The following is a 24,674-nucleotide window of genomic DNA, read 5'->3' on the forward strand; positions in this document are numbered from 1 at the left end:
ACTGAGCTACCAGTCCAGCCCCTCCTGCAATCAAGTCTCACTAGTGGCTAAAGTGTCATAATTCCATGTGCTGATCCAGGCACTAAGCTCATCCACCTTTCCTACAATGCCCCTTGCATTGAAATATACACAGCTCAGATCAGTAGTTCCTTCATGCACAACCCTTTAATTCCAGTCTTTGTATGTAGACTGAACAACTTCCTTTCCCATAACCAATCCACCATCTGCCCTGGTGCTTTCATTCCCATCCCTTCGCAACTCTAGTTTCATCTCCTTGTGCAGCATGAGCAAACCTTCACATGTATATTACTCCCCCTCCAGTTCAGGAGCAAATCATCCCATTTGTACAGGTCCCAGTTTCCTTGGAAGACAGTGTTCTCCCTTCGACACCATCTCTTTATTGAAGTCCTCCGTTAGTCAGGGTCATCCATGGATGTTGTGTCCCTATGTGATTCACAAGCCAGGGCAGAATAGTATGGAGAGCAAGTTGTTGCCCATGTAGCAGGTTGTTCCACAGGAACGGCAGAGACTGTCTCCTTGGCCACGTGTTGAACTGCATGACCTTCCTATTTTTGGCCTCACTAGCACCAAGTGCAAGTGCAAGTTCCTAACCCACCCCCTCGGAGCTGAATTTTTTTTCTCTGCCTTTCGCCATCTGGTCCAGTAAGAAGGAGTGAAAATTGAAAAGCCAGAACTCAGCTTTGAAACCAGAGCCATGCACTGCTTGAGAAAGGAACACGCAGCTCAAAGGAGCGATCACACACTAGCCTCTGTGTCACGGCCTGGTGTGTCAGGCAGTGATCCATCTGAAGTTTGATATGTATTTTTTCAAACCGGGTAACCCATATCATATTAGGTTTTTTTGTTGAATTAAAATTCCCCAAAGCAATTGCACCACACATTATCTGTCACAGTGTACCAGGCAGTAGTCATTTCATGGTGCTTGGGTTTCAGCTTCATTTCTGTCTTGTGTTCTGCCGTATTAAATCCTTTTCTCCCTCTCCTTCTCTTAAAAACATCCATAATTAAGTGTGGCTGGATTTCTGAAAATGCACAGGCTCCCTTTCTATTCAGTTTGTTGCTTCTCAGTTTTTCAGTCGTTTGGTTTCATGACTGGCCCCTCAACGTATAACCCTTGAAATGTGACCTTCCCAGTGGATTTAGCTTCAGTTTTCTCTCACCTCAGCCTCCTGCCCCTCATCTTACTATCCCCTAACACCCTGCACCTATCCCCACAATCTGTTAGCAAAGGGGGCATCTTGTTCACTCCCCTGCATCCAGGAATAAAGCATTTCTCATTCTTTGTTAGAAGGATTTAGATTGATTTGTCACAAGTACATTGAAACATCCATTGAAATATGTCATTTGCATTAACAACCAACACACTCGAGGTTGCGCTGGGGTAGCCCACAATTGTTGCCACGCGTTCCAGCACTAACATAATTCCCACAATGCTCGACAGAACAACACAGAACACAACAAGCAACAGAACATCATCAACAAATCAAACCCGTTTCCTCCCTCCCACTCACCCACCCTCATGGACAGTACTCCACCTCCAGGACAGGCCTCTGAGCCCCTAGTCTCCAGGCGTTGGCCTCCAGACTTCTGATCAACCTTTGGGCTTTGATCTTCAATGTCAATCTCCAGACTAAGCTCAAGCTCCAGGCATACTGACTCATCACCCATTGTGCCTCTTGTTTGCACGGGCATCTGGTCCCAGGATCCCCTGACCTGGGGACAGCCCAACATCCACAGTATCCTTCATCACCCATCCATGTTTTTGACCTTCAAGCGCAGAGTGGATTCCTGGACTTCTGATTGTCCTCTGTTCCACATCAACATTATTGGCCTTTGAGACCGAAGCGTGGAGCATCCCTGCCCCAAGCCTCACATTCTGTTGGGAAAGTGGATAAATCTTTCCTTCTGCTACATCCAGGAATAATGTTTTATAATAATAACAATAGTAAAAGTAATATTAGGGATCCCGTAGCAGTTTAACTCAATCTGATGACTTACACAGACACAATCAACTGGCAAACATCATTCACCAAAATCCTGCTTTAAAATACAAACTCATAAATGAAATCACACCTTACAACAACTACAAGCCTGATCCAGTTTTAGAGCCAAAGTCTCACAAATTATATTACAACCGATCAGTTATTGACAGGACAATCAATAATAGCGATCTGAATGTAACAATACAGGATAAACAAGCAAGAACAACTTACTTAACAGATATCACCATTCCAAACACACATCATACAGAAATCAATACGTGAAAAACACCTGAAATACACTGAATTAAAAGAGGAAATTGAAAGACCATGGAACATTGTCTCAGTAGAAATATCTACAACTGGTGCAGAGTCAGAATCAGGTTTAATATCACCGGCATATATTGTGAAATTTGTCAACTTTATGGCAGCTGTTCAATTCAATATATAGTATATTGAAAAAAGTAAATCCATTACAGTAAGTAAATAAGACCATAAGACATAGGAGCAGAATTAGGCCATTCAGCCCATCGAGTCTGCTCCGCTGTTCCATCATGGCAGATCCCGGAACCCACTCAACTCCATACACCTGCCTTCTTACCATATCGTTTGATGCCCTGACCAATCAGGAAACTATCAATTTTCGCTTTAAGTACACCCAAAGTCTCAGCCTCCACCACAGTCTGTGGCAGAACATTCCACAGATTCACTACTCTCTGGCTGAAGAAATTTCTTCATACCTCTGTTCTAAAAGGTCGCCCCTCAAATTTGACGCTGTGCCTTCCAGTTCTGAACACCCTGACCACAGGAAACATCCTCTCCACATCCACTTTATCTAGTCCTTTCAACATTTGGTAAATTTCAGTGAGATTTCCCCACATTCTTCTAAATTCCAGTGAGTACAGGCCCAAAGCTGCCAAATGCTCCTCATATGTTAACCCCTTTATTCCCAGAATCATCCTCGTGAAACTCCTCTGGACTCTGTCCAACAATGACACATCCTTTCTGGGATATGGGGCCCAAAACTGTTGACAATATTCCAAGTGCGGCCTGACTAGTGTCTTATAAAGTATTATCTCCTTGCTTTTATATTCTATTCCCCTTGAAATAAATGCCAACATTGCATTTGATAGATAGATAGATAGATAGATACTTTATTCATCCCCATGGGGAAATTCAACTTTTTTTTCCAATGTCCCATACACTTGTTGTAGCAAAACTAATAACATACAATACTTAACTCAGTAAAAAAATATGATATGCATCTAAATCACTATCTCAAAAAGCATTAATAATAGCTCTTAAAAAGTTCTTAAGTCCTGGCGGTTGAATTGTAAAGCCTAATGGCATTGGGGAGTATTGACCTCTTCATCCTGTCTGAGGAGCATTGCATCGATAGTAACCTGTCGCTGTCTTCATGACTACAGACTCAACCTGTAAATTAACCCTCTGGGTGTCTTACACAATGACTCCTAAGTCCCTTTACATCTCTGATGGTTGAATTTTTCCCCATTTAAATAATAGTCTGCACTATTGTTCCTTTTACCAAAATGCATTATCATACATTTCCCAACACTGTATTCCAACTGCCACTTTTTCGCCCGTTTATCTAAGTCCTGCAGTCACATTGCTTCCTCAGCATTACCTACCCTTCCTCCTATCTTTGGATCATCTGCAAATTTGGCCACAAAGCCATCAATTCCATTATCTAAATCATTGATAAACAATGTGAAAAGTATTGGTTCCAATACTGACCCCTGAGGAAAACCACTAATCTCTGGCAGCTAATCAGAAAAGGCCCCCTTCATCCCCATTCTCTGCCTCCTGCCTGTCAGCCATTCCTCTATCCATGCCAGTATCTTTCCTGTAATGCCATGAGACTTTATCTTGTTAAGCAGCCTCATGTGTGGCACCTTATCAAATGCCTTCTGAAAATCCGAGTAAATGACATCCACTGCTTCTCTTTTGTCCACCCTGCTTGTTACTTCCTCGAAGAACGGCAAAACAGATTTGTTAGGCAAGATTTCCCTTGACAGAAACCACTCTGATTTTGATTTATTTTATCATTAGTCTCCAAGTATCCTGAAACTCTATCCTTAATAATAGACTCCAACACTTACCCAACCACTGAGGCTTGGCTAACTGGCCTATAATTGCCTTTCTTTTACCTTTCTCACTTCTTAAAGAGTGGAGTGACATTTGCAATTTTCCAGTCTTCCAGAACCATGCCAGAATCAAGTGATTTTTGAAAAATCATAACCAATGCATTTGCTACCTCTTCAGCAACCTTTGGGATGTAGTCTATCTCGTCCAGGTGACTTATCCACCTTAAAACCTTTCAGCTGGCCTTGCATAATGTATAAATGTATATTAAATACTTAAATTTTAAAAATGCAAAAGCAGAAATAATAAAAGTGAGCTAGTGTTCACGGATTAAATGTCCATTTAGGAATTGGATGTAAGGGGAATAATCTGTTCCTGAACCACTGAGTGTATGCCTTCAGGCTTCTGGACCTCCTTCCTGATGGTAACAATGAAAACAAGGCATGTCCTGGGTGATGGAGATGTCTTAATAATGGACACCACCTCTCTGAGATGACACTATGAAGGCTAGTACCCAAGATGGTGCTGACTAATTTTACAATTTTCTGTAGCTTGTTTCAATCCTGTGCAGTAAGCAGTTCCCCATACTAGACAGTGATGCAGCCAGTCAGAATGCTCTCCACTGAATATCTGTACAAGTTTTTGATTGCTTTGGGTAACAAACCAAATCTCCTCAAATTCCTTATGAAATATAGCCGCTGTCTTGCTTTCTTTATAGTTGCATCAATATGTTGGGACCAGTTTAGAACCTTAGAGATCTTGACACCCAGAAACTTGAAATTGCTCACTCTCTCCACTTCTGATCCATCAGTGAGGATTAGTTCAGGTTCCCTCATCCTCCCCTTTCTGAAGTATTAGCATACACAATACATTAAACAATTAGATCTACACAGCAATATCTCTGTTAATCTGCAGAAAGTCACAATATTAAACATCACCAGAATAGTCTGACAGTTCCTAGCGTTTGAGAAATGAGTGTGTACCAGGTTTTACCAGCTTGTGCTAAGAAAAAAATAAAAATACAATAATAACTGTATTTATAGGGCACTTTTCATGCAGACAATGTAGTTTAAAGTGATGTACAACGGGATCAAGTGCAAACATGAAATAAAGTAAAAAATAAAAGTAAACATGAAAATAAAAGACAAAATGATGTCAGTTAAAAGCAAGGTTAAATAAATAGATTTTGAGCTGGTGTTTAAAAGTGTCAACTGAGTCGGCATCCCTGATAGTTTTAGGTATTGAATTCCACAGTTTAGGAGTGTAGTTCAAAACAGCTGACCTGCCAAATATCTTTTGAGGGAGATTATAAACGTTTAAGGGACCAACAGAAGACGACCTGAGAGCTCGAGTAGGATTATAAAACAGAAACGATTCTGTGATGTACTCCGGTCCCAGAATTTTGAGAGCTTTAAAAGCAAATTGTTGGTGGCATTCAGATGCAGTTTCAGATTCAGATTTATTTATCAAATACACTTCAACTATTGCTTGCATGAGACACACACAAAATGCTGGAGGAACTCAGCAGGCCAGGCAGCATCCATGGAAAAGAGTACAGTCGGCGATTCAGGCCTAGAATGTTTTCCACAGATGCTGCCTGGCCTGCTGAGTTCCTCCAGCATCTTGTGCGCGTTGCTTGGTTTTCCAGCATCGGCAGATTTCCTCTTGTTTGCTATTGTTGCATGATTTCTTTTTCTCACTTCATATCGGGTACATGGCCATCTTTTTTATATATGGGTTCTTTATGGTTTTTTGCTTTGTGGCTACCTGTAAGGAGACAAATCTGAAGGCTGTATAATGTATACATGCTTCGATAATAAATGTATTTTGAACTTTGAACTTTGCGACATACGATAAAATGCACCAGGGAATCGCTGGGGACTAACCTACAAGTGTCACCATGAATTCTGGTGCCTTCAGAGCATGCCTGCATTGGGGGGAGGGGTTGGTTTGTCAACACAGCAGCATAGTGGTTAGGTTAATCACTTCACAACAATCACTGATCGCAGTTCAATTCCTGCCGCTGTCTGTAAGAAGTTTGTACATTCTCCCCATGATCTTGTGAATTTCCTCCGGGTGCTCCAGTTTCCTCCCACATTCCAAAGATGTGTGGGCTAGTGTTAGTAAATTGTGAACATGGCCTCTCGTCTCAGATTCCTTCTTCTTCACCCCTTTACCTTTTCTACCTTTCACCTCCCAGCTTCCCACTTCATGATCCCACCACCACTACCCACGCACCTTCCCCCTCATCTGGTCTCACCTTTCTTTTTTTTTTAATATTTATTTATAATTTTCTACAAAATACAACAAAGAAAAGAAAATCAATAATATATATAGAAGGATCATTGCCATATAAACAAAAATAACAATAATACATGTCTTAACAAATGAGCAAGTCACCCATAGTAAAAAAGGAAAAAAAAAGAGAAAAGAAAGAAAAGCACCCAATCCATCACCTATCCAACTCCAAGCCAACCATTATATGAGATACACTTTTATTACCCCAGAACTACATATTGTAATAAAAAAAAGGGGTGGCAGCCTGCTACCTGATCAGAAAAAAACAAAAGTCAAAAAAAAGCTGGAAATGTAGGGTCCGATTATCAAGGGAAAAAAGAATCTAGGTGAGATTTATGAAAATATTCGAGAAAAGATCCCCACACCCTATGGAACTTTATGTCAGAATTAGAAAGTGAGTAGTGAATCTTTTCGAGATCTAAACAAGACATAATATCCCTAAGCCAGTGAGCATGGGTAAGGGGAACTACATCTGTCCACTTAAGAAGTACTGCTCGTCTGGCTAGAAGAGAGGCAAAAGACAATGTTCGTTGTTTAGCCGGGGTCAAATGCTTGTTAGGGTCTCGAAGAATACCAAAAAGAGCGATCAAAGGATCAGGTTCCAAATGACAATTTAATATAGAAGATAAAGTTAAAAAAACATCTTCCCAAAATTTTTCCAGAGTAGGACAGGCCCAATACAAATGGAAAAGGGAGGCCTCACCTCCTTTGCATTTGTCACACCAGGGACTAATATCAGGATAGAACTTCGCCAATTTGGTTTTGGACATGTGAGCCCTGTGGATGACTTTAAACTGCAGGAGACAATGACGAGCACATAAAGAGATTGAATTGACGGATTTAAGAATTGAATCCCAAACCTTGTCGGACAAAGAAAAACCTAAGTCATGCTCCCAAGCAGTTTTAATTTAATCACAAGGGGCTCATCTGAGAATCATAAATTTAACACGAATAGAAGAAATTACGCCTTTGCCCAAGGGGTTCATTTGAAGAAACAAATCTACAACATTTTTAAACAACAACACACAAAATGCTGGTGGAACACAGCAGGCCAGGCAGCATCTGTAGGGAGAAGCGCTGTCGACGTTTCGGGCCGAGACCCTTCGTCAGGACTAACCGAAAGGAAAGATAGTAAGAGATTTGAAAGTAGTGGGGGGAGGGGAAATGCGAAATGATAGAAGACCGGAGGGGGTGGGATGAAGCTAAGAGCTGGAAGGTGATTGGTGAAAGTGATACAGAGCTGGAGAAGAGAAAGGATCATGGGACGGGAGGCCTCGGGAGAAAGAAAGGAGGGGGGAAGCACCAGAGGGAGATGGAGAACAGGCAGACAACTAAATATGTCAGGGATGGGGTAAGAAGGGGAGGAGGGGCATTAACGGAAGTTAGAGAAGTCAATGTTCATGCCATCAGGTTGGAGGCTACCCAGCCGGTATATAAGGTGTTGTTCCTCGAACCTGAGTTTGGATTTATTTTGACAGTAGAGGAGGCCATGGATAGACATATCAGAATGGGAATGGGATGTGGAATTAAAATGTGTGGCCAATGGGAGATCCTGCTTTTTCTGGCGGACCGAGCTTAGGTGTTCAGCGAAACAACATTTTTATCAGGTTGTTCAGGAAAATGTGGTATTAAAGAGCTAATAAAATGTCTAATTTGAAGGTATCTAAAAAAATGAGTATTCGGTAAATTAAACTTTATAAACAACTATTCAAAAGACGCAAACCGATTGTCTATAAAAAGATCTTCAAAACGCCTGATACCTCTCCTACACCAGTCTTGGAATGTGGAATCCTGCATAGACGGTTGAAATAAATGATTGTATAGAATAGGACTAGAGAGGGAAAAACTATAAAGACCATGGTATTTTCTAAATTGAGCCCATATTCTCAGAGTATGCCTGATTACAGGATTAATAATAGATTTTGGCAATTGGCAAGGAAGAACAAATCCAAGTAAAGCTGGAATAGATAATTTCTTATAAGCGTTTAATTCCATTGCCACCCATGTTGGACAAACAGACTGATTATAAAAGTAGGACCAAAAGATAATATTACGAATATTGGCTGACCAATAATATGAACGAAAATTAGGCAACGCCAAGCCACCTTCTCTTTTAGGCTTTTGGAGATGAGCTTTATCGAGTCTGGGCTGTTTACCCTTCCATAGGTATGACGAGATAATAGAATCTAAAGAGTCAAAAAAAACTTTAGGAATAAATATAGGTAAAGATTGAAATAAGTATAAAAATTTAGCAAGAATATACATTTTAATTACATTAATTCACCCAATTAAAGACATGGACAGAGGTGACCACTGTGCTAATCTCTGTTTTGTAAAATTTAAAAGATTATTGAAATTCTCATCAAACAGTCGATTATAATTCCTTGTTACGATAATACCAAGATAAATAAAACAATTGTTTACTACTTTAAAAGGGAGATTGTGAAATTCTAATTCTTGTCTTTCCTTATTTATTGGAAAAAGTTCACTCTTATGTAGATTAAGTTTGTATCCAGGTAGCTGACTAAATTTATTGAGAAGTGAAAACAACAAAGGTAAGGAGGTGGTTGGGTTTGATATAAAAAGTAACAAATCATTGGCGTATAGAGAGACTTTGTGTTCAAAACTGCCCCTCCAGATCCCAGTCAGTTCAGTACAACTGCGAAACGCAATTGCCAATGGCTCAATAGCCAGATCAAATAATAGAGGGCTTAAAGGGCATCCCTGTCGGGTGCCACGTTTAAGATCAAACGGTTTGGATTGCTGGGAATTAGTCAAAACTGATGCAATTGGATGGGAATATAGTAACTTAATCCACTTAATAAAATTATATCCAAAATCAAATTTTTCTAAAACCGCAAATAAATAGTGCCACTCCACCCGATCAAATGCCTTTTCGGCATCAAGAGAGATAACGCATCCAGGGGTCCCTGATGAAGATGAATATAGAATATTAAAAAGACGTCTAATATTGAAAAAGGAAGGCGATTTTTAATAAAGCCAGATTGATCCTCAGAGATAATCAAGGGTAAAATAGTCTCCAGCCTACGGGCCAAAACTTTAGTTAAAATGTTAGCATCTACATTTAATAGAGAAATCGGCCTCTGGTCTCACCTTTCACCTGCCAGCTTGTACTCCTTCCCCTCCCCCTACCTTCTGCCCCCTTCTTTTCCAGCCCAGATCTAATAAAGGATCTCGGCCTGAAACATCGACCATTTATTCCCCTCTGTAGATGCTGCTCGAAGGTCTGAGTTTTGTGTGTTTTGCTCTAGATTTCCGGTGTCTGTAGAACCTCCTGTGTTTACTGTATTCTGCATTCTTTTTTTGATATACTTATGTGTGGAATGATCTATCAAGATGTCACACAAACAAAAGCTTTTCACCATATCTCACATATGTTGCATGTAAAAAGGAAAAAATAGCAGAATGCAGAGTAAGTGCAATGCAAGAAGACAATGCGGTTTAAGTCCACAACGAGGTACTTTTGGAGATCAAGAGTTCATCTTTAAGTGAGGTCTGTTGAAGAGTTTTATAACAGCGGACAGAGCTGCACCCCTCTCAAAGCCTGAATGGAAATGTATACAAAACGTAGTGAATACGGCCCAGTCCATCACAGGGAAAGCCCTCCCCACCATTGAGAACATCAGTAAGGAGCACTGTCACAAGAAAGCAACGTGCATTATCAAGGGTCCCCTCCATCCAGGCCATATCTCTTCCTGCTGCTGCCATCAGAAAGAAGGTTCAGGAGTCTCAGGTCCCACACCACCAAGTTCAGGAACAGTTATTACCCCTCAGCCATCAGGCTCTTGACCCAGTGTGGATAACTTCACTCCCCTCAAGTCTGAACTGATTCCACAACCGATGTTTTTACTTTCAAGGACTCTACAATTCATTTCAATGTTTAAGAGAAGATTGGATAGGTACATGGATGGGAGGAGTACAGAGGGCTATGGTCTGGCATGGACTAGATGGGCTGAAGGGCCTGTTCCTGTGCTGTATTTTTCTATGACTCTGTGACTATAACTCATGTTCTCAGTACTATTTACTTATTTGTACCTGCATAGTTTGTCTGCTTTTGCATATCAGTTGCTCGTCATCGTGTGTAGTTTTTCATTGTTTCTATTGGTCTACAGTGAATGCCTGCAAGAAACTGAATCTCAGAGTAGTATATGGTGACATATACCTACTTTGATAATAAATTTACTTTAAACTTTGAGCCTCCTTTCTAAAATGTGGTAGCCAGGGTTGGAGACTATCCTCCCACTGGGGACGGAGTATTAATTTCGAAGGATTGAATGTGCTTCCTTTTCCAAAGCCAAGGAACCCATTTGTCTTTATGTTGAAGTGGGGATGTGTTGCTCTGATTCCTCTGATCAACCTGCCCTACCTTTCCTTCCAGGTTCAATGGTCAATGGCTGGGGTTCTGCCTCAGAAGAGGAGCGTAATATGTCTAGCCGTCGACCTAGCGCGGCCAGCTCCTCTTCCGACTCCATCTTTACCGATGGCGACTTTACCCAGGCATTGGCCACTGCGGCAGACCGCGCCGGATACAAGATGGAGGGCACCAGTCTCGTAAAGACAGGTTTGTACCCAATGCTGCTCTGTGCCCAAGAGAGGCCTGGGAACTCTCCAATGACTCTTCACTCTGATCTCACTCTCCTCTTTCTCCTTCACTATACCTCCCTCATGTTGGAAATGGTCCTGAGGCTGTGCCCTCTTAGGGCTCCTCCTGCATGGCTTGACTCTGGGCTTTGGTTATCTTTACCTTGTTTCATGCTGTGGCGACTTGTTGAAGATAATCTGCATGGTCTTTTGCTGTCTGCTGTTGCACTCGTGATGCATCACAATCTCTGCTACCTCTGGTGCATTGGTGATCTTCTCTACAGCCTTCTCTGTTGGGACAGGTGTTACATCTTGATGTTGTACCAGATGGTGCACATGACCATCTTGGATATTTGACCAGGAGGATACTACTTGTCTACCCTGCTCCATCCAACGGTGAATACGGGATAACTGTCTGGAGCAGGATTCCCAGAAAATGTTGCCTCCTTCCAAGTCTTCCATCTCTTGTCTCTTGTTGCACCTCCTCGCATTCATCGTTCATCCCTGGATGTCTGTGTAATGAGCCGAAACAGTCACAAAAGTCAATCTCTGATACTGCGTTAGGTGTAAGGGGTTGGTTTCTTGTCACAAGGAAAGATAGCACGTACTATATTCTCAGCATTTGACTCTTTATGCATGCATGCATGGAGAAACCTCGGGCACTAAGACCTGATGTACTTCACAGGAGCAATGTCAAAGTTCCCATATTATTGCTTGTATGAAGACAGACTAGAGGCTAAAAAAACAAAAGCTTAATCAAAAGTTATAATTGTAAAACACTACGGTTCATGCCAAACTGTTATCCTACCGATTCCCATTGACCTGCACCTGGACCATAGCCCTCCATACCCCTCCCATCCACAAATTTATCCAAGTTTCTCTTAAATGTTGAAATCAAACCCACATCCACCACTTACACTGGCAACTCATTCCACACTCTCACCACTCTGAATGAAGAAGTTCCCCTTAATCAGTTAACCTTTCACCCTTAAAGCATAAGAACTTAGAAGATTGACGGGGATCTTATTGAAACGTATAAAATTCTAAAGGGATTGGACAGGCTAGATGCAGGAAGATTGTTTCTGATGTTGGGGAAGTCCAGAACGAGGGGTCACAGTTTAAGGATAAAGGGGAAGCCTTTTAGGACCGAGATGAGGAAATACTTCTTCACACAGAGAGTGGTGAATCTGTAGAATTCTCTGCCACAGGAAACAATTGAGGCCGGTTCATTGGCTATATTTAAGAGTAAGTTAGATATGGCCCTTGTGGCTAAAGGGATCAGGGGGTATGGAGAGAAAGCAGGTACAGGGTTCTGAGTTGGATGATCAGCCATGATCATACTGAATGGCGGTGCAGGCTCGAAGGGCTGAATGGCCTACTCCTGCACCTAATTTCTATGTTTCTATGTTTCTATAACCTCTAGTTCTAGTCTCAGTGGAAAAGCCTGCCTGCATATACCCTATCTATACCCCTCAAATTCTGTACACTTCTGTCAAATTTCCCCTCATTTTCCTCCAGGGGATAAAGACCTAACCTATTCAACCTTACCCTATTTGATATGGAGAAGACTGACATAGATTGAGTGGACAGCCAGAATTTTTTATTCCCAGTGTGTAAATGGCAATTTGAAGGAGCATAATTTTAAGGTGATTGGAGGCAAGTGTAGGGGGGATGGCAGAAGTAGACCTTTTACACAGAGAATGTGGTTTGTGCCTGGAATGCACTGTCATTGATGGTGTTGGACAAGAGATACATAAGAGACATTTAAAAAATTCTCAGCTAGGCATATGGATGATAAGAAAATGGAGGTTTATATGGGAGGGAAGGGTTAGATTGATCTTAGAGTAGGTTAAAAGATCAGCGCAATGTTGTGGGCCAAAGGGCCTGTAATGTGCTGTAGTGTTCTATGTCCTATGTTCTAGAACAGAGGTTCCCATCCTGGGCTCCACAGACACTTTGTTTACTGGTATTGGTCCATGGCATATAAGAGGTTGGGAACCCTTGTTCTAGAAATAAAGAAGTTGCCATGTATTCCAGGAGAACTATCAGTTCCTGGGGAAAGGAGAGAATATGGGACTTGCCTCCCATAGGGATTGGCTGAGGAAAAGAGCAGAAATGTGTTTGAGGGGCAGTTGGATAAATGTGTTAGGGAGAGAGGAAGTGAAAGATGAGGTGTTGGGATGGGATGAACGGGAATGGGAAGAGGCTCACATTGGGCAGAAGCACCAGTAGGGAACAGATGGACTGAATGGCTGTTCCTGCACTACAGATACTGTGTAATTCTATGTGCAGCAAGACCCACACCCATGCAAAACTGGTCTCTGCTTTGTCTCAAAGGGCAGCATGTTGCAGCGGAAAAACATTGGAGCTCCAACCCAAGCAAAGGACCATAAAAGCAGACCTGACCGAAACTGATGGGGAGCGAGTAGCCATGGAGGAGGGGATTTTCTCATAAGTTTATCTTTCCTTTCATGTGCTGTTTTTTTGATTATTATCTGAAGAAATAGTCCCATTCAAATGAGTGACAAATACATCATTCCAAACCTTATGACTGGAACAATGGGAAAAATAGGAATGGAATTGAATGCTAGTCATATGATATCATTAGTGCCTCAATGACTGGTGTAACCGATCTGCCTTGGTTGATTTGATTTCTTATCTAGGAATTTTTTTGTCTGTCCAAAAAGTATCCTTATTGTCTGGCTCTGTGCTTGGAGTACTCCTCGTCGTCTGGCTCTTGTTGTTGGGCTCTCTTCAATCCTTTGTTTGCTTCTTCATATCTGTGTCACTTGTACTTCTCGTGAGCTGCAAGTATCTCCATCTCTCTTCACCCTACTTCTCAGGGTGTGCCTAAAATCTGTTGAAAGGGCTAGTCTTCACTCCAAGCTCTTCAGATGAGATTTACTGAGAACTTTGCTCCATTGTCTTGTGTGCGTGCGTGCGTGCGTGCGTGCGTGCCTGCCTGCCTGCCTGCCTGCCTGCCTGCCATGGTTACGTCCTCATAAATGCCTTCACTTCAAGATTCAAAGTCCAAAGTAAATTTATTATCAATTTATATTTTTGTCATCATATATAGATCTCTGAGATACATTTTTTTGTGGGCATACTCAGTAAATACAAGAAACACAATAGAATCAATGAAAGACTGCACCAACAGGGCAACAGCCAATGAGTAGGAGACAACAAATGGTGCAAATACAAAAGAAAGAAAAAAAAGAAATAATAATAATAAATAAATAAGTAGTAAATATCACGAGCATGAAATGAAAAGTCCTTGAAAGTGAGTCGATAGATGGTCAGATGCTGGAAATCCAGAATAACACACACTGAATACTGGAGAAATTCAGTACATCAGGCAGCAACTATGGAGTAGAATAAATAGTCAAAGTTTCAGGCCGAGACCTCTCATCAGGACTCATGAAGGGCCTCAGTCGGAAACATCGACTGTTTATTTATCTCCATAAATGCTGCCTGGCCTGCTGAGTTCTTCCAAATTTTGTGGTTGTTTTGTGGAAATTCTCATTACTATCAACTTTCATCAAAGACTCTGCAGATGATCATCAGAGGGAGCCATGTTGGATTGACTGTGTCTCTATGTCCGTTTTGGAAGTGAACATTGTCTTTTATTTGGAGATGCTAAGAGGATGCAGGGTGACTTGGATAGGTTAGGTGAGTGGGCAAATTCATGGCAGATGCAACTTAATGTTGATAAATGTGAGGTTATCCACTTTGGTTGCAAGAACAGAAAAATAGATTATTATCTGAACGGTGGCCGATTAGGAAAAGGGGAGGTGCAACGAGACCTGGGTGTCATTGTACACCAGTCATTGAAGGTGGGCATGCAGGTACAGCAGGTGGTGAAAAAGGCAAATGGTATGTTGGCATTCATAGCAAAAGGATTTGAGTACAGGAGCAGGGAGGTTCTACTGCAGTTGTACAAGGCCTTGGTGAGACCACACCTAGAGTATTGTGTGCAGTTTTAGTCCCCTAATCTGAGGAAAGACATTCTTGCCATAGAGGGAGTACAAAGAAGGTTCACCAGATTGATTCCTGGGATTGCAGGACTTTCATATGAAGAAAGACTGGATCGACTGTGCTTATATTCACTGGAATGTAGAAGATTAAGGGGGATCTTATTGAAACGTATAAAATTCTAAAGGGATTGGACAGGCTAGATGCAGGAAGATTGTTTCCAATGTTGGGGAAGTCCAGAACGAGAGGTCACAGTTTAAGGATAAACTTTTTAGGACTGAGATGAGGAAAAACGTCTTCACACAGAGAGTGGTGAATCTGTGGAATTCTCTGCCATAGGAAACAGTTGAGGCCGGTTCATTGGCTATATTTAAGAGGAAGTTAGATATGGCCCTTGTGGCTAAAGGGATCAGGGGGTATGGAGAGAAAGCAGGTACAGGGTTCTGAGTTGGATGATCAGCCATGATCATACTGAATGGCGGTGCAGGCTCGAAGGGCCAAATGGCCTACTCCTGCACCTATTTTCTGTGTTTCTATGTTTCTATAGCACAGTAAGAAACCTTCTGGCCCAGCTGTCCAATGACACCCATGTAAATCATTAACCTTCTAACCCGTATGTCCTTGGAACGTGTGAGGAAACTAGAGACCTGGAGGAAACCCACGTCGACATGGGGAGAATGAGCAAACTCCTTACAGACGGTGATGGGAATTGAACTTGTATCACTGGTGTTGTAATACATTACCCTATCTGCTACACTAGTGCCACTAATTCAGGCAAACTTTTCCAATTGCTAAATTACCCGAGGGTGGTCCAGATGACAACAATCTGATTTTAGTGCTGAACAGATTAAAACAGTACAGAGAAAATTTACAAGGATGTTGCTGGTACTTGAGGACTTGAGTTATAGGGAAATGTTGAATAGGTTAGGTCTTTATCCCTGGAGCAAAGAAGATTGAGGGGAGATTTGATAGGGGTATACAAAATCATGAGGGCTACAGTTAAAGTGAATACTTGCAGACTTTTTCCACTGAAGTTGAGGGAAACTAGAACTGGAGGTCAAGTGTTGAGGGTGAAAGGTAAATTATACACAAGGAACCTGAGGGAGAGCTCCTTCACTCAGAGGCTGGTGTGCAAGTGGAAGTGGCGGATATGGGGTTGATTTCAACATTTAAGAGAAGTTAGGGTAAGTACAAAAATGGGAGGAATATGGAGGGCTATGGTCCAGGTCAGGTTGATGGGTCTAGGCAAAATAACAGTTTGGCATGGACTAGATGGGCTGAAGTGCCTGTTTGTCTCCTCTGATGCTCAATGGCTTTATGACTCGAGAGGTACAGTGAAAAGCTTTTCTCTGCATCCCATCCAGACAGATCGTTCTATCCATAAAAACATCAAGGGTTGTGAAGAGGAAAGAGATTACAGAATAGAGTGCTACAGTCACAGAGAAAGTGCCGTGCACATAGACAAGTAAAATTGGTAGATTGGGAAATGAGTTCATCTTAAGAGCAGGAGACGCCAATTCTAGAGTCTGATAACAGGAAGATAGAAGCTGTACTCGAGACTGGTGAAATGTATTCTCAAGCTTTTCCAATTCAGTACTCCCTCAGACCTTACCTTGGTCACCCACCATCCATCCAGGCCATGCTCTCTTCTTGTTACCACCATCAGGCAGAAGGTACAGAAGTCTTAGGTCCAACATCACCAGGTTCAGCAGTTATTACCCATCGACCATCATGCTCCGAGCCAGCGTGGTTAACTTCAATCAACACAACAATGAGCTGATTCCATAATCTACAGAGTCACTTCCAAGAACTCCTGAACAACTCGGATTCTCAGTATTATTTTTTATTTGCACAATTTTTCTTCTTTTGCACATTAGTTGTTTGTCAGTCTTTGTTTATGTGTAGTTTTTCATAAATTCCATTGTATTTCTTAATGCCCATAAGAAAATGACTCTCAGGGTTGTATATGGTAACATATACATACTTTGATAATAAATTTAACTTTGACTTTGACTCTGGAATTTGTCCAGACTTTATTAGCATTGCCAAAATTCATCACCTCACCTTCATTGGGATTAAATTCCTGCCATTTCTCAGCCCATTTCACCATCTCATTCATTCCACATGTTAACAGGTGAACATCTTGTGTTAACAGGTAAAGGGTATACCTCTTCCCAACGACTTCGACCCAATAGCCCTTTCTCCACCAGCAGTAGTGTGAGTGGGACCCAAAGCCAGTGCCAGAGATCGAGGCCCCCCAAGAAACACAAGGCAGCTGGAGGTCGACTGGAGCTGCCTTCCCTACCACACCGTCGGGAGGCAGGTGCAGACGGTGAGTCCCGAGACCAAGGCAATGGACTGAGTGAGGTTCTTCCAACCAAATTATCTGGCCCAGGTGTTTCAGCACTGGAGCAGCAGGCCATCTACTGGAGGGACTCAGCAGGCCAAGCAGAATGCTGACAGACTTTTGTAAAAGTCCGAGAAACTGCATCTGCTGGAAATGTTAAACACAATAGATTCTGCAGAGGCTGGAGCTCTTGAGCAGCACACACAAAATGCTGGAGGACCTCAGCAGTTCTGGAAACATCCATGGAGGGGAATGACAGTGAACGTTGTGGGCAAACCCCTTCATCAGGACTGGGAAGGAAGGACGAAGAAGCCAGAATAAGAAGGTGGGAAGGGAAAAGGAATGCAAGCTGATAGGGGTGATAGTTGAGATCAGGCCCCCCATTTCCTTTCCAGTCCTGATGAAGGGTCTTGGTCCAAAACGTAGATGGTTCATCCCGCTCCATAGATGCTGCCTGACCTGCTGAGTTTCTCCAGAATTTTGTGTGTGTGGAGAGAGGGGGGACGGCCAGTATAAAGGCCCTAAGACTATCAAGTCTGTTCGGTCATTTCATCATGGTTAATCCATTTCACTCTCAACCCTATTCTCCTGCCTTCTCCCCATAACTTTCATGCCCTGATTAATCAAGAACCTATCAACCTCCGCCTTAAGTACACTCAATGACTTGGCCTCTACAGCCACCTGTGGGAATGAATTCCATAGATTCACCACTTACTGGCTGAAGAAATTCTTCCTCTTCTCTGTTCTAAATAGATGCCCCTCTATACTAAACTGTGTCCTCTTGTCCTAGACTCCCCCACTATAGAAAACATCCTCTCCACATCCACTCTATCTGTGTCCTCTGGTCCTAGACTCCCCCACTATAGAAAACATCCTCTCCACATCCACTCTATCTGTGTCCTCTGGTCCTAGACTCCCCCACTATAGGAAACATCCTCCCCACATCCACTCTATCTTTGTCCTCTGGTCCTAGACTCCCCACTATAGGAAACATTCTCTCCACATCCACTCTATCTGTGTCCTCTGGTCCTAGCCTCCCCCACTATAGGAAACATCCTCTCCACATCCACTCTATCTGTGTCCTCTGGTCCTAGACTCCCCCACTATAGGAAACATCCTCCCCACATCCACTCTATCTTTGTCCTCTGGTCCTAGACTCCCCACTATAGGAAACATCCTCTCCACATCCACTCTATCTGTGTCCTCTGGTCCTAGACTCCCCCACTATAGGAAACACCCTCTCCACATCCACTCTATCTGTGTCCTCTGGTCCTAGACTCCCCCACTATAGGAAACATCCTCTCCACATCCACTCTATCTGTACCCTCTGGTCCTAGACTCCCCCACTATAGGAAATATCCTCTCCACATCCACTCTATTGAGGCCTTTTAACATTCAATAGAACCTGTGACCTGTGCGTGCGTGTGTGTGTGTGTGTGTGTGTGTGTGTGTGTGTGTGTGTGTGTGTGTGTGTGTGTGTGTGTGTGTGTGTGTAATGAGTGGATGGAACCAGGTAGGTGGGGAGGAGGGAGGGGGCAGGTATTTGAAGGAAAGGTGAAGTAATGAGAAAACCAAAGGAGGATCAGAAAGGTGGTGGGGTGAGGTGGAGGCACCCCACCTATCAGCTCAGAAATCTTTTCCCACCACTCTCAGAGCTGACACAGGGTTTCGACCTGAAACATTATCACTTCCTTCCCCCCCCTCCCCCCATCACCCCACCACCCCACAGATGCTGCTCATCCTGCTGAGTTCCTTCAACTGATTGTTGGCTACTCCAGCCTCCAACATCTTCAAAGTCAAAGTTAAGTTTCATTCGCACAAGTCCATGTGTGGACAGGTGCAGTGAAAAACTTACAACAACATCACAGGCACAGAGCATCAAGGACACAGTATTCATAAGCGAAGAACTGAAGTTAAGACTGGTAGTTCTTGCTTGGCAAGGGAGGTAAGGGTTGTGAGGAGAAGGCAGGAGAATGGGTCCTGAAAAATAATCCAACCTTGATTGAATGTTAGCAGATTTGATGGGCTGAATGGCATATTTCTGCCCCTCTATCTCAGCAGGGTAGAGGAATCAAGAAAGAACAGCTGAGATATCAAATTTGAAAGCTAGAGCAGGTGAGGGCAGTGAGGGATTGAGGTTCAGAGATTCTCTATTGCCTAGCACCAACTCCCATTGATGTCACTCAAACCTTCGACAACACAGTACTCTCTCTCTCTCTCATGGATCACTTGGAGAGTCATGGTAGCATAGCTGTTAGCATGATGCTGTTACAGCTCGGACCATTCCAGAGTTCAGAGTTCAATTCCCAGTGCTATCTGGAAGGAGTTTGTACATTCTCCCTGGAAATGGTGTGGGTTTCCTTCGGATGCACATTCCAAAGACATACCGGTTAGTAGGTTAATTAGTCATTGTGATTACACTAGTTGTTGAACAGGTGAGTAGCTGGGTGGCACTGCTCGTTGGGGCAGAAGGGCCTGTTCTGCGCTGTATCTCTAAATAAACAAGAGTTACAGCACACAAACAGACCCTTCAGCACATGTCCATGCTGACCTTCTGTCCAACTGCACAATTCCCATCGTATCTAATTCCACCACCAGCTCTGGTACTGATTTCCAGGCATTCACCCCTCTTGTGTAAAAAAGAAACTTACCCTGAGACTCCCTTCAAAACTCTTTTCTCTCATCTAAATTGTACATCCTCTAGATATCCACATCCCCACCATGGATAAAACAAATTTGACTAACTACTTTATCTATAATTTTATATCAGATTGGCCCTCAGCATCTTTGCTTCAAGAGAATTATACCCAGTCTTTTCAATCTCTCCTTAGCGACCATAAGACCATAAGATAACCATATAACAATTACAGCACAGAAACGGGCCATCTCGGCCCTTTCTAGTCCATGCCGAACGCTTACTCTCACATAGTCCCACCTACCAGCACTCAACCCATAACCCTCCATTCCTTTCCTGTCCATATACCTATCCAATTTTACTTTAAATGACAATATTGAACCTGCCTCTACCAGTTCTACTGGAAGCTCATTCCACACAGCTACCACTCTCTGAGTAAAGAAGTTCCCTCTCGTGTTACCCCCAAACATTTGCCCCTTAACTCTGAACTCATATCCTCTTGCTTGAATCTCCCCTACTCTCAATGGAAAACATCAACTCTATCTATCCCCCTCATAATTTTAAATACCTCTATCAAGTCCCCCCTTAACTTTCTAAACTCCAAAGAGTAAAGACCTAACTTGTTCAACCTTTCTCTGTAACTTAGGTGCTGAAACCCAGGTAACATTCTAGTAAATCTCCACTGTACTCTCTCTATTTTATTGACATCTTTCCTATAATTCGGTGACCAGAACTGTACACAATACTCCAAATTTGGCCTCACCAATGCCTTGTATAATTTTAACATTACATCACAACTCCTATACTCAATGCTCTGATTTGTAAAGGCCAGCATACCAAAAGCTTTCTTCACCACCCTATCCACATGAGATTCCACCTTCAGGGAACTATGCACCATTATTCCTAGATCACTCTGTTCTACTGCATTCCTCAATGCCCTACCATTTACCATGTATGTCCTATTTTGATGAGTCCTACCAAAATATAGCACCTCACATTTATCAGCATTAAACTTCATCTGCCATCTTTCAGCCCACTCTTCTAACTGGCCTAAATCTCTCTGCAAGCTTTGAAAACTTACTTCATTATCCACAACGCCACCTATCTTAGTATCATCTGCATACTTACTAATCCAATTTACCACCACATCATCCAGATCATTAATGTATATAACAAACAACATTGGACCCAGTACAGATCCCTGAGGCACTCTACTAGTCACCAGCCTCCAACCTGACAAACAGTTATCCACCACTACTCTCTGGCATCTCCCATCCAGCCACTGTTGAATCCATTTTACTACTTCAATATTAATACCTAACGATTGAACCTTCCTAACTAACCTTCCGTGTGGAAACTTGTCAAAGGCCTTACTGAAGTCCATATAGACAACATCCACTGCTTTACCCTCGTCAACTTTCCTAGTAACCTCTTCAAAAAATTCAATAAGATTTGTCAAATATGACCTTCCACGCACAAATCCATGTTGACTGTTCCTAATCTGATCCTGTCTATCCTGATAATTAAAAATACCATCTCTAAGAATACTTTCCATTAATCTACCCACCACTAACGTCAAACTTACAGGCCAATAATTGCTAGGTCTATTTTTAGAACCCTTTTTAAACAATAGAACCACATGAACAATATGCCAATCCTTCAGCACCATCCCCGTTTTGAATGACATTTGAAATATTTCAGTCAGAGCCCCTGCTATTTCTACACTAACTTCCCTCAAGGTCCTAGGGAATATCCTGTCAGGACCCAGAGATTTATCCACCTTTATATTCTTTAAAAGCTCTAGTACTTCCTCTTCTTTAATCATCATAGTTTCCACAACTACTCTACTTGTTTCCCTAACCTTACACAATTCAATATCCTTCTCCTTAGTGAATACCGAAGAAAAGAAATTGTTCAAAATCTCCCCCATCTCTTTTGGCTCCACACATAGCTGTCCACTCTGATTCTCTAAAGGACCAATTTTATCCCTCACTATCCTTTTGCTATTAATATAACTGTAAAAACCCTTTGGATTTATTTTCACCTCACTTGCCAAAGCAACCTCATATCTTCTTTCAGCTTTTCTAATTTATTTCTTAAGATTCTTTTTACATTCTTTATATTCCTCGAGCATCTCACTTACTCCATGCTGCCTATACTTATTGTAGATCTCTCTCTTTTTCCGAACCAAGTTTTCAATATCCCTTGAAAACCATGGCTCTCTCAAACTTTTAACCTTTCCTTTCAACCTAACAGGAACATAAAGATTCTATACCCTCAAAATTTCACCTTTAAATGACCTCCAATTCTCTATTACATCCTTCCCATAAAACAAATAGTCCCAATCCACTCCTTCTAAATCCTTTCGCATCTCCTCAAAGTTAGCCTTTCTCCAATCAAAAATCTCAACCCTGGTTCCAGTCCTATCCTTCTCCATAATTATTCAGATTCAGATTCAGTTTATTGTCATTAAGAAACGACAAATGCAATGCAGTTAAAAAATGAGACAACGTTCCCCCAGAATGATATCACAAAAGCATATGACAAAACAGACTACAACAGAAAGTCCACGTAACGTTTGGCAATCCCCAATCCAGAGTCTGGAGAGGCTGCTGCATATTAATAACGTGCTACCGTCTAGCGCGTTCCCCAGAAAGGAGCTCCAAATTCACCATAATATATTATATTATTTTATATATATTATATTATAATATAATATATTATATTGAATTATATTGAAACTAATGGTATTGTGATCACTGGATCCGAAGTGCTCCCCAATACATACCTCCGTCACCTGACCTATCTCATTCCCTAACAGGAGATCCAACACTGCCCCTTCTCTAGTTGGTACCTCTATAAAGGAGCAGAATTAGGCCATTTGGCCCATCACATCTGTTCTTCCATTTCATCATGGCTGAACCATTTTGGCAGTCCCAATCTCTGACCTTCTCCCCATATCCCTTCATGCCCTGGCTAATCAAGAGTCTATCAACATCTGTCTTAAATACGCTCAATGACTTGGCCTCCACCACTATCTGTGGCAACGAATTTCATAAATTCAACACTCTCTACCTAAATAAATTCCTCCTTACCTTTAAAATATTTCACCTCTCATCTTAAACCAGTGCTTCTATTTTTTGACTTTCCTATCCTGTGGAAAAAATACTGACATCCATCAGTATTACACCTCTCCTGATTTTATAAACCTCTGTAAGGCCACCCCCAAACCTCCTGAACTTCAGGGAAAACAGCCCCAGCATTTCCAGTTTCCTCTTATAACTCAAGCTCCCTAGTCCAAGCAGGAACCTTGTGAATCATTTCTGCATCGTCCCTAGTTTAATGATATCCTTCCTATAACACAGCAACCTGAACTGCACACCATATCTCACACTCTTGTACAGCTGTGATATGAGGACTGAACTACTATACTCATTGCCTGACCAATGAAGGCAGGCAAACCAGGCACCTCAATGAGTTCTCCCCATCACCACAGATTTAGATTTAGAATTAGAGACAGTAACAGTCCTTTCCAACTGAACAAGCCCGCACTGCTCAAGTACACCCCTGTGACCAATTAACCTACTAACCTGTACATCTTTGGACTGTGGGAGGAAACCAGAGCACCTGGAGGATGGGGTGTAAGTACAAACTCCTTACAGACAGCAGTAGGAATTGAACACGGGTCAGTGGTGCTGTAATAGCATTATTTTAATCCCTTTGCTACTGTGCTGCCACTTATAACCCAGTGCAGGCAAAATACTTGTGAATTTATCCTGCAGCCCCTCCATCGATTTGTGCTCCCAAAGATTTGGCCTGACCGGTGAAGTATTTGCAACACTGGATATATCCAGTTTTTGCTCTCCTGGTGAATCTCCTCTGCACTCTCTCCAGAAATGTCACACCATCCCTATAGTGTGACAAACAGAACTGTAATCAGTACTCCAAGACTGGCATAACCACATCACAACTTGATACCTGACCATGTCTGTTTCCATTTGGGAGCTAAAGCTGATGAGCTGAGTTGTAACAGACTGTCCATGCAAAAGTGGTCTGCTATATAGAAGCGAAGGCTTAAACTGACTATGAAGCATGTGAAAAGGTAGGCAAAACAATGGGCCAAAGGGCCTTTACTCTGCAGTACGGAACTGCATCTGAAACTGTGGTGATCAGAACTACAGACTGTACTGTCTATACTGTGTGACCGGAACTACAGACTGTACTGTCTATACTGTGTGACCGGAACTACAGACTGCACTGTCCTATACTGTGTGACAGGAACTACAGACTGCACTGTCCTATACTGTGTGACCGGAACTACAGACTGTACTGTCCTATACTATGTGACCAGAACTACAGACTGTACTGTCCTATACTGTGTGACCAGAACTACAGACTGTACTGTCCTATACTGTGTGACCGGAACTACAGACTGTACTGTCCTATACTATGTGACCAGAACTACAGACTGTACTGTCCTATACTGTGTGACCGGAACTACAGACTGTTCTGTCCTATACTGTGTGACCGGAACTACAGACTGTACGGTCCTATACTGTGTGACCAGAACTACAGACTGTACTGTCCTATACTGTGTGACCGGAACTACAGCCTGTACTGTCTATACTGTGTGACCGGAACTACAGCCTGTACTGTCTATACTGTGTGACCAGAACTACAGCCTGTACTGTCTATACTGTGTGTCCGGAACTACAGA

The 24,674-nt window shown here is 42.3% G+C and overlaps 1 protein-coding gene across 5 annotated transcripts in view; it reads left to right on the forward strand.

The window, feature by feature from the left end:
* The window catches only part of robo2 (roundabout, axon guidance receptor, homolog 2 (Drosophila)), a 1,389,008-nt gene that overhangs the window by 1,342,665 nt on the left and 21,669 nt on the right, over positions 1-24,674 (forward strand). For all 5 annotated transcript variants that reach the window (XM_073044783.1, XM_073044782.1, XM_073044780.1 and 2 more), the window contains 2 exons: positions 10,801-10,983; positions 17,131-17,307. In XM_073044783.1, coding sequence (XP_072900884.1) covers positions 10,801-10,983; positions 17,131-17,307 — 360 coding nt within the window. The remainder of the gene's footprint in view (positions 1-10,800; positions 10,984-17,130; positions 17,308-24,674) is intronic.

This window comes from Hemitrygon akajei, chromosome 5 (assembly GCF_048418815.1).
Source record: "Hemitrygon akajei chromosome 5, sHemAka1.3, whole genome shotgun sequence".
Taxonomy (NCBI): Eukaryota; Metazoa; Chordata; class Chondrichthyes; order Myliobatiformes; family Dasyatidae; genus Hemitrygon; species Hemitrygon akajei.